The sequence below is a fragment of the Planococcus citri genome, chromosome 4 (assembly GCF_950023065.1).
Source record: "Planococcus citri chromosome 4, ihPlaCitr1.1, whole genome shotgun sequence".
Taxonomy (NCBI): domain Eukaryota; kingdom Metazoa; phylum Arthropoda; class Insecta; order Hemiptera; family Pseudococcidae; genus Planococcus; species Planococcus citri.
In genome coordinates, this window is record NC_088680.1 from 19,272,423 (window position 1) to 19,285,211 (window position 12,789).

The 12,789-nt window shown below is 36.2% G+C and overlaps 1 protein-coding gene across 3 annotated transcripts in view; it reads right to left on the reverse strand.

The window, feature by feature from the left end:
* Positions 1-12,789, reverse strand: part of LOC135843936 (SLIT-ROBO Rho GTPase-activating protein 1-like) — a 253,737-nt gene that overhangs the window by 185,626 nt on the left and 55,322 nt on the right. The window contains exon 1 of one of the 3 annotated variants that reach the window (XM_065361994.1): positions 1,839-2,388. The exons of the other annotated variants lie outside the window; for them this stretch is intronic. Within the exon in view, the coding sequence (XP_065218066.1) occupies positions 1,839-1,908 (70 nt within the window). The 5' untranslated portion in view covers positions 1,909-2,388. Of the gene's footprint in view, positions 1-1,838; positions 2,389-12,789 lie in introns of those variants that run through there. 3 annotated transcript variants of the gene reach the window in all.

Sequence of the window (12,789 nt, forward strand, 5' to 3'; positions counted from 1 at the left end):
AAATATCAACTAGAAAACTCTAGAATAGATTTTCAAAGAGCTGATTGATACCAATTTAGTGATTAGAGTCAAAATAAACCTTTCAAAAGTGATTTAAAAACTAAATTACAACATAAATACTCAGCACAACAGTTGTCAAAGTGTTAAATTTCATTTTTTTTCCTTGGAATTTGTGGCTTCTCGAGTCAAAATAGGCCAAAAACAAGGCTGCATCATTGAGAAAGTTCGAAAAACTTGATTTTAGAAAGCATTAATTTCAGTCCAAAATAAATCAATGATGAAAATAATGTTTTTTTAAATACAAATCCGCTCCATGAAGTTTCGAAAATCATTTTCTCGTCTCGTACATTTATACATTCATTATTCACACGAATCGTCGTATTACATCGAAACTGGCGAATTTTGGCAAATCTTGATAACGTTGAATAAAAAATAAGCGAAGAAAATCGATTTTTGGCCGACTACAGTCAAAACAGGGTTCACTGCGCAATAAACTGAATTTTACCCTTGATGATACCGATGCAGTCATTGTCAAAACGCGTCTTCAAATTTTTTATCTCACCCACATTCCCTTTCGCAATCATTTCTTCATATTTAATATCCACACAAAACGTAGTGAAAACCCAAAAAAATAATATAACACGAGTCATTCGACACCTCCCCTCCCCTCACTCCACACCTCATCCTCACACATGAAAAATTCCAATTCCAATCCCAAAAAAAACACCGAAATTAAATTCGAACTGAATTTGTAATAACTGCTTTTGGGTTCGCGCCCACCGGACACTCTTGCCTCTTGCGATAGAGAGATATACGTACACGTGATAATGATGTTTTTTTTTTCACGAGACGGTTTATTAAACATGCGTTACACGCTGTTGCAGGATCACTTTTCACTTCCGAAAACACCTCCCAGAGAGGAAATTCCTCTCGCTATCACGTAACACCTCGTTCATTCTCATCGTAACATTACCGAGTATATATCGTCAGCATCGAGCATAGATCGGTTTGAAGGGCTGTGGCTGGGGCTGGGGGGGTGAGGGGGTAATTCCACTATTATTTTTGTTTTTCTTTTCTCCTCAGCTGGTAGGTAGGTGTAGTGTATATGACGCGACATGACACAGACGCGAAATAAATTCTTCAACGTGTGTTCCAGCTCTCCACAACTGCAGCACAACACGCAGACGTATGTACAATATTATGTACATAAACGATAATTTACATTTTCGCTGCCATATAGTACATAAATTGTACATACTGGTATAGTAGGTAAAGTACACGGGATATCTGAAAATAGACTGAAAACACCAACACCCTGTATACGATCGGGTCTGTGCTTGGGCTGGCATCACTGGCAATGGCAGAGACACGTATATAACCAACAACTCTATCCTTCATGTTGCACCGGTGTCAAAAACACAAACCACTCGGCCCTTGTGCATCAGCTCCAGCGATATTTAACCAAAAATACCATATTAGACGGCTGCGTCGAGTGGGAGAGGGTGTGAGGGGCATGGGCACCGACGAAGGCTAAAATAACCCGATGTGTGCTCGATGGGAAAATTTACCTTTGGCGAAATACTCGGTTGGAGTGTGTGGGGGGAAGGAGTCAATTTAAGGGGTAAATTATGTAGGAATTTCGTATAGGAATGAATATCGCGAAGGAAGTAAACACAGACGCGATGGTCGCGAATAATAAATCGATACTCGACTTGGCCGCCGGTTCGAGACGATGAATTTCGAAGCGAGAATGCCTGCGGGGGAGTCGCGAGTCGCGAATTTCGCCTTTTCGGCGAGGAAGAAGCTAGAGAGAGATGTATGCAAAATAAACACATTACCTGGACCACCGTCTCTCAAATCTAACGTGCTTTTCGACCAAGCTTTAGGTTGACCGATGCAATTAAACATGACTGGTACATCTGTCGATCACATACACCACTAAAGTAGGAACCAATTAGTCTTCGGACACTTCGAGTTATTAACAAAACGCGATAACCGAATGGTACACTACGAACGCGCGAACAAGTCGATGAATTTTAATAAACACTCGTCGTCTTCTTCGATACGATAAGAGAAGAGAAGAAAATTCGCGCCGCGAACCACGATCATTCGTACGAGCGAAGAGAGAAGCAATGTAAGGGATGCTGAAACACCGGGGCTCACCAGCAGCTATAGTACGCGGGGTCTTATCTGGCGTTGCGAGTCGAGCGCGGGGGAGTGTTTGTCCGGACGGTATGTAAGCAAAACAGTGCGCAGGATCTTGTTCGCCAGCTTCGCGGCGCGGCGCGGCGGCGTTCACCCTCGACACGCCGAAAGCCCGAAACACACCGGCACACACATACGTGGAAAAAAACACAGTCGACTCGCGAGTAGAGGACTCGCAGTCGCACACCGTCTCACCATCTGTCTATCTCGTTTTCTGCTGTCGCCTCTTCTCTCTCGCCCATCTCATCGTCTACGTTACGTTATCTCTGCTTCGCTCGCTCTCCGTATGATTTGCGCCGCAATCGCGCGCGTCCAAGTCGCGGCCAAGCCGCTCGCCGCACCGCCGCACCGTGTTGCTTTTTTACACGAACCCGAACCCGCCTCCCCCACCGCCTTCCTAACCGCACATATACGTCGTAAATTTCACTCACTCCCTCACTCGCAATCGCAAAAGCCTGCTACGGCGCAAAAAAAGCTCAACTTTTGGGTGCGATTTGTACCCCCGCAGCATTTGATATCGCCAGCAACACGACGATGAGGGTGGGAGGGAGGAAGAGGGTGCAAGATCACCGCCAACTCGTCTACACTATTCCAACGTGTCTAGTATACGCGTCCTCCTGATGCTTTCCCTCTACGCTGTCTTCGCCCTTCGCCCCATAAACATCGAAATTCGAAAGGAAAAAAGTATATAGATACCCAAACGCCCCCGCATCGTGTATTTTCCTCGTCGTGTTGCGATTTATCTCGCAATGACCGTGAAATTTCAACCAACGACGACCATTTCCCTTTTTCTTACCATATCCGCACAGCAGACCTCATACCACAACAGACAGACACCGTGATTGCTAATTCCGCCCCATTGTGTACTGTGTAACGTCTCCTCACATCACACCTCCTGGTCCCCTTATCATATGTACGAGTACATCGAAGCTGGGAAAAATTCACTGTAGGTATAGGTACTATCAAACGGGTGTTTTTATTTTAATTTTTTGGTACCGCTGCTGTTGTTCTTGTTGTTGTTGTTGCGTTTCCAATAATTCGTAATATGCGATGTGCGCTGCCTGACGTCTTATTTGGTCGCCTGCTTGAAGCTGGCTTTTTTTCTTTTCTTTTTTCTCTGTTTCTGTCGAACACCTTGCGACCATCTGGAGTTGAATTTTTATTTTAACGTGGGCGATCCGAGATACATACGGTATGAACGGTTTATGGCCAATGTGTTTCACTATGTTTGCAACGATAATATAGATAATATGCGAACCTATATTTTTTGGCCCAGTTTTTTTTATCTTTTTCAGCTGGTCTTTTTTTTTTTCAAGGAAAGGCCAAGGAGGTTCAATTCGAATGGAATGAACTGAATGTCGATAGAATTTGCGGTTTTGCTGACTTACTTTTAGACTTACAGTTGGAGTTGACTTTTTTGATAAGGGATAAGGGATGAAAAAATTAAAATTATCAAACTTATTGATATAATATTCAGAGAATGGGAGGGGGTTATGCACAGTGAACCTGGTGAACCAAATTGAAATTAGGGAAGAAATAATCCAAATTGTTTACTTTTAGGGAAGTTTCATCAAATTTTACATTTTTGGAGTAAGTATTTTAGAAAAATTGCCCTCAAAGGAGGAAGAGTTAGAGCAAAAAAAGGGCAAACTATCGAAAAAAGTTATACAACAATGTGTCGAACAAAACTCCCCAAACAAAAAAAATCATGACTTTTTCATGACCTATTTTTCACATTTTTCCGCATGAACCCCCCCCCCTCTCCAAAAAAATTAAATAACTTGAAACTGTTAGGAATTTTTTTAAATTTGTAGGCAAATAGGTATTTCAGTTTTTTCATTTTTCTGATTTTTTTTCATTTTATAGGGTTTTTTAAAAAAATTTTTAGTGTGTTTCGAGAAAAGTTCATGACTTTTTACGACTTTCATAACCATCTACCAAAATTCATGACCTTTTCATGACTTTCATTACTTTCATGACTGTATCGTACAAGACATTGATCCTAATTCTGAAATCTGAAGATTGAGAATCAACGCCCCTAAAAATTTAGAATTTGACACCAATTGCATTTTTAAAATGTTATGGGCTCAGGCGCGGCCCCAATTCCTTTCACTCGCATTGGAGGGCTCGAATAGCTTTCAGTGTCGAAATTCAGCGCTTTTCGAAAACTCCCAATGTAACACTTTTTTCAATAGTTTGACATTTTTTCAGCCTCCTCCCCTTTTAAAGTTCAATTTTTTCTCAAAAATTCTAAAAAAAAAAAAATACAAAATGTTAGATCAGTTCTTTAGAAAAAATTTATTTTGACACCTTTCTGCAGTAATTTTCAATGTTGTGACACTGCTTCTCTAATATTTTCTGTTCTCCCCCCCCCCTTTGGCTAGAAACATCACTGTTGAAAATTTTCTTCAAATTTGTATATTTTTATTCAGCTAGTTTGCCCGTAGATACCTGAGGATGAGGAAGCATGAGAACGAGTAATTATGTCCAAATTTTTATTAAAGAGGGGGAGTGAGAAGGGGTCGGTCTGTCGAATTCATTTCAAAAAGTTCAAATAAGAGTCACGATCGAAAAGAAAGCAGAAGTTGTACAACAGATAAATTAGTAAGTAAGGATGAAAAGTGTTTTTTCCCCACGTTTTTTGACTAAAAAAATGGTGTTTTACACCTCATCCTCCTCTCCGAATTCTTCCACAAAATGATGAAAAAAGAGACCAAAAGATACTTCGAGTAACTTTTCTGATAAAAATAAAGTAATGTTCAATTTAAAAAATGATGAAAAAAGTATTCAAGTTACCAAGGGAGTTATTTTGTTGTTAGGGGGGGGGGGTGATCTTGTAAAATTGTATTTCTGTGCGTTTTTCAACTACATATTTCAGGGATTGTACTCAAATTTTTATCGAAAAAAAAATAACTTTAGACCAAAAAAACTGGAAAAAGTAATCAAAAAGTGACCAAAAAAATTATACTGCAAAAAAAATGAGATGACAAAAAAACTTCAATCCAAACAAAACATTACATTTTATTTTAGATGAACAAAAAAGAACAAAACGTAAGTGACAAAAATCTAAATAAGTAGCAGTTTTTTCAAAAAAAAAAAACAGAAAAAATCATTAAAATTGAAATAAAAACCATTTAAAAGAAACTATAGCGAAAGCTCAAAACAGAGAGTGGGAGGGTTCATCGAAATAGGGAGAAACAAAATTTAATTTTTTATCCAAAATAATTTGAAAAATTAAACATAAAAATACAAATTGCAAAATGATTGCAGAAATTTTGACATGAACGAGCATTTGATGAAAAAAACTGTTCAGAGGGGGGAGGGGGAAATTGTAATCAAAATTTGGAAAAATAGTGATTTGTCAACATCATTTTAGAAATTCAAATGTGCTTCAAAAAGAAAAAAAATCCTCAAATTCACGAGAAAAATACATCAAAATCTGGCAAAAATTGACACACATTTCAAAAAATAAAAATGGAAAAAATGTAACGTAAAATTATTGAAATTGAAAGAAAATGACCATCACAGGAAGCAAAGGAAAGATCAAGATTCGGAAAGAAAAAAAATTAGTCAAAGAATTAACGTTGAAAAATCTCCCTACATGATGTTATTTTAAAATCAAAATCATAAGTCCCCAAGAATATAACTCATAAGCGAAATTCAAATAATGAAAAAACATCTCCAAAAATTTAAGAAATTCTGCTAACAAAAAAGTTGAAAAAATCACGATAATTCCCGAATAAAAATTCAATTATAGGAAAAGAAAAACTCCTCCCGCGAGAAAATTAGAGCACTTAAAAAGCACTAAAATTGAAGAAAACCCCATCACAAAAAAAAAACTCACAAAAATTCACGATATAAAATAAACTTAGAAAAAGTAATTTTTACGAGTAGTAACTAAAATAATAGTAGATTATGCAACTAGGGAGATAATGTGATTTTCAACAAATTTTGAGGTTTATTTCCCGAGCGAAGCGAGGGAAGTAACTCAAAATGGTTGAAGATCACCTTATTTCCCTTGTTCCATAATATATTTTACGTTTTTAAGGGAGAAAATCGCTAGTTTGTCCACCGAGCGATTAGCGAGCGGGAGATAATGTAGCGGATTATCTCCCTAGAAACGTAAAAATATTTAAAAAGTAACCAAGTATAAAATGCCTGCTATTTTTTTCTCAATAGTTTATTCTGATTGGTCAAGGTCAAGGAGGCTGATATTTTTTACAATAATGCATTATGGAGGTTTTCTTTTTTTGAATTTCACCAATAAAAAAAACTACGACCGGAGAAAAATCAGGCTTGAAAAACATTGTTCCTCATTTTTCTTGTAACTCGAATAAACATTTAAGATTAACATCTCCCATACGCAACTACTCCCTCCTCCTCTTTCACTCCCCCGATCATAAAATGTATATTCGCATACTATGGGAATTCTCAATTTTTTCCACAAATTTTCATACATGATGAAGTCAATTTTGAGCTGACTGCATGACATTTCGAAATTCTCACTGAAATTATTGCAGTTTAATTTTCAATGAACGACAAAAACTGAAAGAATTTCATTGCAATTTCAAAAGTCCTTCAATTCAAATTTTTTTCTTGCAAAATACTGCATAATACGACTTGTGGTAATTGACCGAGAAATTTAATGGTAATTTATTTTAAATGCGAGCGGTTATATAATTATCACTAATGAGATATTAGTTTAAGTACCTAATGAAGACTCGATAAAAAAAATTGTAATTTATCCCGCGAATGTATGAAATTACTTCAATCCTAAATTCTCATGCGTAGAAAATGCATAATTTTGTTTTCTAGAACGCTGATAATTTGGAAATAAATTACCCTATTGGTTTGAAAAATTCGCAGAGAAATCCACATAAATTTTTGATGAATCAAAACAAAACCAAATGTTTATTAAATTATGAGTATGTACTTGAATAAAACGTTTTAAATAAAATAAAATCCATAAAAAACAATTTTTAAATCTTAAAAACTAGTCAAAAAAATAAAAAGGTCAAAAATTGGAACGAAAAAATCAGAACTCATTTTTTTAGCATTATATAAAAATGTTTTCTCCGCGGTTCAAATACTTATAAAAAAAATTTCAAACAACGAAAAATACATTAAAATCTCGAAAAATATTGTAAAAATCACACGAAACATTGCAAAAATTCTTTAAATAGCGTAAAACTAACGTAAGAACCGTTCAAAATAAGGCGAAAAAATTCAGCTCGATTTTCACAAATTTCAACCCGGTGTAGAATTTTATTAGTGCGAAATTTACAAACTAAACTTCGATACTTTAATGACAACATTGCAGCATCCTCCCTCCCTCCCCCCTCCCATCACCTTTCTCCTTTTCCATCAACCTGGCGTTACAAATACAAACAAACAAACTCGCATTACTTTTAATTCATTAAACGAGTAATTCCGATACATTCTGAATAAGTAAGTCTATCCTATCAATAAGCTCTTAATCAAAGTATGTCGAAAGGCTAATCAAAACACGAGAAAAATCAGGACTGATCGTACACTTAAGAGCACGAAACAGAAAGAAACAAAATGAAATCACGAGATCGATACAATACAAACTGTCTCCTCCTTCAATTCAACAACTACCCAACTCTAGTAAATCGAGATTATTATGCTTCGCAAATCCAAGTGAAATCGAAATAATTTTAAAAGAAAACCGAGGATTTTGCAACCTGGGCTGCAGGCAAAATTATGCTTATTCACTCCCCCCCCCCCTACCTCACAAAAAAAAACTTCACCTCCAAAATTCTCGTGATAAATCATACACGTACTTTTCTATTTTCTCAAAGTGGGTATAAATAATCCAACCATCTCATACGATTCTATAGCCACAAACTGCCCCAAACAAACCGCACCGTAATCAAATCCATCATCTTGAAATTAAAAGAACTCTCAAATCACACCAGTAATATTTCCAATACCCCTAGAGACTCTACGGTATAATTTTTCCACTACAATTCGACACTGTGTCCTGTATCTTTTATATTATACGAACCAGGAGGCGAAAAATCGTCGAAACTAGTTGCATTAGAGTCGCCATTACTTCGCTACTTGTATTTGCAGTGATTTCTCAAGAGAATGGAGCGAATTTAGAGCCCTTTGCGACTGCTGGCGAATGACGAATCTCGCTTTGTAACATTGTAGCTACACTGAAAAAAAAAAAACAATAAAAATTACTATTTCAGTATAGTAACCGGATCCAATCCAAAAATAATAGTGATTTTTACTCAGCCAAAAAATACATTTTACTATAGAATTAGGTAAAATTTATTACTCTCATAGTAAAATTTACTAATCTCATAGTAAAATTTACTAAATCTCATAGTAAAAATCGCAATATTTTTGAATGGGATCCGGTTACTGTATGAAATAGTAAAAATTATCCATAATTTTTTTTTCCGTGTACAAAATTCGTTGCCGAATCTTATGCGGACTCATTAAGGGAACACGATAATTAAAACAGATTTTAAAATCAATACCGTATGTTTTCGTTTCGGGTTCGCGAGCTCGACTCGACTCGTGTTTTATATTAAATAAATAAATAAACTTATAAGAAAATCTCCAACCAAGACACCACAAAAAAAATGAAGAAGAAACTTAACCAGGCAGTAAGAGAGGTGTACAAGAGGGGGAAAAAATCTTTATCACGAAGCGTTTTAATAACGTCGTTATACGTTATTAGTAGCGTGGATTTTAACGGTATTTCAATTCGCTCGTTAAACTAATTTAATCTCGCGGTATCGGGTGTTTCGAAAATTCCCTTCCCAGCATCTTCGACGATGATTTTTCGAACCATTTCTCCGGCATATTAATTTACATCGAAATCACGTATACGAGTACATCGATTTCCTATCCTCTCAACCTGCCTTCCCCCTTTGCCAAAAACCTTCAACTCGGCATTTCTATATATCGACAAACCCGCCAAAAGGGTGGTTTCGCGTTACCGCGCGGTGTAATTACTCGTAAAGCGTCATTATCCGCAGCCCTTGTTAAACAATGGTGAAAAAAAATTCATATTTCATATCCACACCCTTGACGCGATCGCTACTTGGTAAAATATCGTAAATACCCGCCAGGCTGTATCAATTTACATTGCCCCCTCGCTTCCGACCCTTTCTCAGGTTACCTACTGTTGTTGTTGTTTTATAAATATTTATGCGTATATTTTGATATTAATAACTACAGCACGATTTTTCCTATAAGTAAGTACTAAGTACCTTGAAACATAACAGAGTTTGCGAGCAGATAGCTGCGTCCAATTGGCCTATACCATAGAGCCGTGATTCTATACACGTTATGCAACATTTTCTCTCTATCTCCTCACCTCCTCCCCCTCTATAGGTTTTTTTTCGAATCCGACAATTACGAATCCAGAACACACGTATATAATGATAACTTGTCGAACACGTTTTTTTTCCTCTCTTAACTCGATATATGTAGTATAAAGCGAAAAAAAAGATACTTAAATGGCTCTAAATAAACCAATCTTCGTTTTAATTTTTTTAAATAATTCGTTCGTCGAAGTAACCGGTTTGGCGTCGCGAACGCCACAAGAATTCCCTGTAGAGACAAAAATTCACTTATTAGCACTGCTTGGTGCGGTTTGTCGTTATAATAACAAACCCCTCCCCTCCCCTCCGGTCAGCCACCGTTCGTAGACTTTTCTCACCAGAAATACCTTGGCTTTGAAAGTCTAGGTAATTACCTACTTAGTTTATCAAAGTTATGAACCAGCAACAATGATACAACAAGCTAAGTCGATTAATCTAGCCAAGTGCAGATACACGTTGTTCATCTACACCGTTATTAAGTCGTTCCAAAGGAAGTCTATGTACATACAACTATACGAATGCTTCGGCTGGTTTTTATATACTAACCTAAGTCGACGTGTAAACGAGCGAAAAAAATTACCCATCTAATCTGCGTGTATTAAAAAAGCGATAACATCGAATAATTAGCTTCAATTTTCACAAACACACGAACGAATATGCCGAGAAGACGAGAGAGATTGCAAAAATACATACTTTAGGATAGAGCAGAGAGGTACCGGTACGTGTGGCAAATCACGCATCGCGATTTCACCTTCTACCATCTCTGCTAGAATAATTTTCTGAACATGGTTTGCAAAGCATTGGGGAAATGTGTACAGTTGACCTATAGATATTGGAGAGATTTCGAGATGGAGAGGAAAATATCCTCAGCAGTGTTAGAGACGATCGTGAAAACCGGATCGAATGAAGCCAAGGAGGTTTGTGATTCGAATATCAGCAAATATGCAGCGTCTCTTCTCCATCTCAGTTTATCTACATGATCCCAGGTTTGTTTACTTTTTTGCCAAATTCCCATTACCTCGAGATAAATATTTTGACCACCGAAATGAAAAACTATACAGATAGAATATTTACCCGATTTTTCTTCGTCTGCAGAAAACTTGTTTGAGATAACACAACGATTCAATATGTTGAACATTCCGTCGAAAATAATTTTCAATCGAGCTATTTTATGTGACAAATAACCCACAACAACTGATGTTTTTTCTCTAAAATTATCATTCTATAGTTATACAGGTGCAGAACGTATTTTTATGTATTCAAAATTATATCTAAAATGACCGACAAAATGACACATTATTTATCATTATCGTCTGCTTATCGCGATGATTTCATTTTTTATTTCAAACAGATACGTAATTAAAAAATACGACTGTCATATTATGTATTTTATCTACTCCACAAAATACGAATTTCCATAAAAAAATTATACAAAAATTGAAACCGTCTCTTGCCCGAATTGTTGAAACGAGTTTTATTTCAAATTCGTCGAAAGAAGAAAAAAATTTGAAATCAGCACCTCATCTCGAATAGGGAAGAATCGATACTCCACATGATATACGATTACACAGCGACAAGAAGAGAGAAGTAGAGATAAACGCAACGACTGACCTCGGATACAATGTTTAAAGTCATCTATCGTTTACAATTTATCTCGAAAAGTATCATATTACACCGAACAAAAAAAAACAGCGCTTTGAATGACGCGATCATTATGAATTGATGGCGCTCGAGTGAAAAGTTGGGTTGGTTTTGCGCCGAGAGAGGGGTTCAATTATGGTAATTATGGGTAAATAGGAATAGGTAGTTAGGAGTGCATAAAATAAAAATTCGCCATGTAGGTATTATAATTTTATTAAATGAAACTTTTTTGAATAAGAAATGATTACCTTGTTTTACATTTTGGTAATTGAAGGTTAATCCAATTTGCACAAAAATGGCCGAAAAATTCTGATTGAATTTATTACTCGGAATAATTCTAAATTTTCAAAAATAATTCTAATGATAATGAGGACGAGGAATCAAAATAGCTGAAAACAACTCGATATGACTAAATAATGCATTTTCTGAGTCCAAAAATATGCATTTTTGAGTCGAAAATGTTAAATATGCAATATGGAGACACCCGAATTTTTTTTCAAAAATGTTGAATTTCACACTAGAACAAATTATTTCTTTGCATAAAAATTGAAAAAGATTTTCATTGCAGTGCGAGTTTTTTTTTCAAAAAGACCAAATCCACCCCCTCTTTTCCTCCTCCACAGAGAACGATAAAAATGAAAGAGGAAATTGAACTCGCATTTCAAAATATTCAACATATAGAAAAACATGGAATTTTGAAAACTTACGAAGACATGCTGAAATACCCCCTCCTCACGATTATTCTTCTCTGAAAAATTGCATCAAAAAATGAAAAAAATATTAAAAATGTGAGAACAGTCTGGACAGCTGGGGAGGGGGGGAGGAGAGGGGCACACCAGACAAAAAAAATGCAAATTACGACTCATTGACTCTTGAACAATCGATCACTTCCAAAAAATCTCACAAACAGCAAATTTTGGCGAAGAGAAATCTAACGAATTAATCACTCATTTACTCTCAATTCAAAATACCCCTACCCTTCACTCTTCAACATGACTCAACATTATTCCCCATCTCATTTTGTGAGTGGAAAATCCCAAAAATCGCTCTCAACCTATTTCAAAAGCACAATTTCGCACAATTTACATCTCTTTCTTTAAAAATTCATCACAGTCAATATACTCAACACTCAGCATCCTCTTTGAACTGAATCATTCCATCGACGACGAACTCGACGAACGAAACCCGTCAACAATCTATTCATTCGATTTGAAACTGGCGGAATAAAACATCTATAAAAATCCATTAAATGGCTTCCGAATGGGGACGTTTTGCAAACCTATCGTACGTATCTCATTTAAAAGCCATAGCAGACTTCTAAATCACTTCGTACATAATATACGACGAGTATCTACGATAAGTTCGACGAAGATAGTATACTAGTATACTCATACTAGGTGAAAATATACGTACATACTGGAGTCTTATCTGCAGGTAACAGAGAGGGAAAAAAACCTTTGGTCGTTAAACGAGTTACGAATAAAACATTTATGGTCATAAGGATGCTGTTTGGTGTTTGCAAAAAAAAAAAAAAAAAATCGCATTAAAATCTCTTTTTACATAGGTATAATGTTTTTTT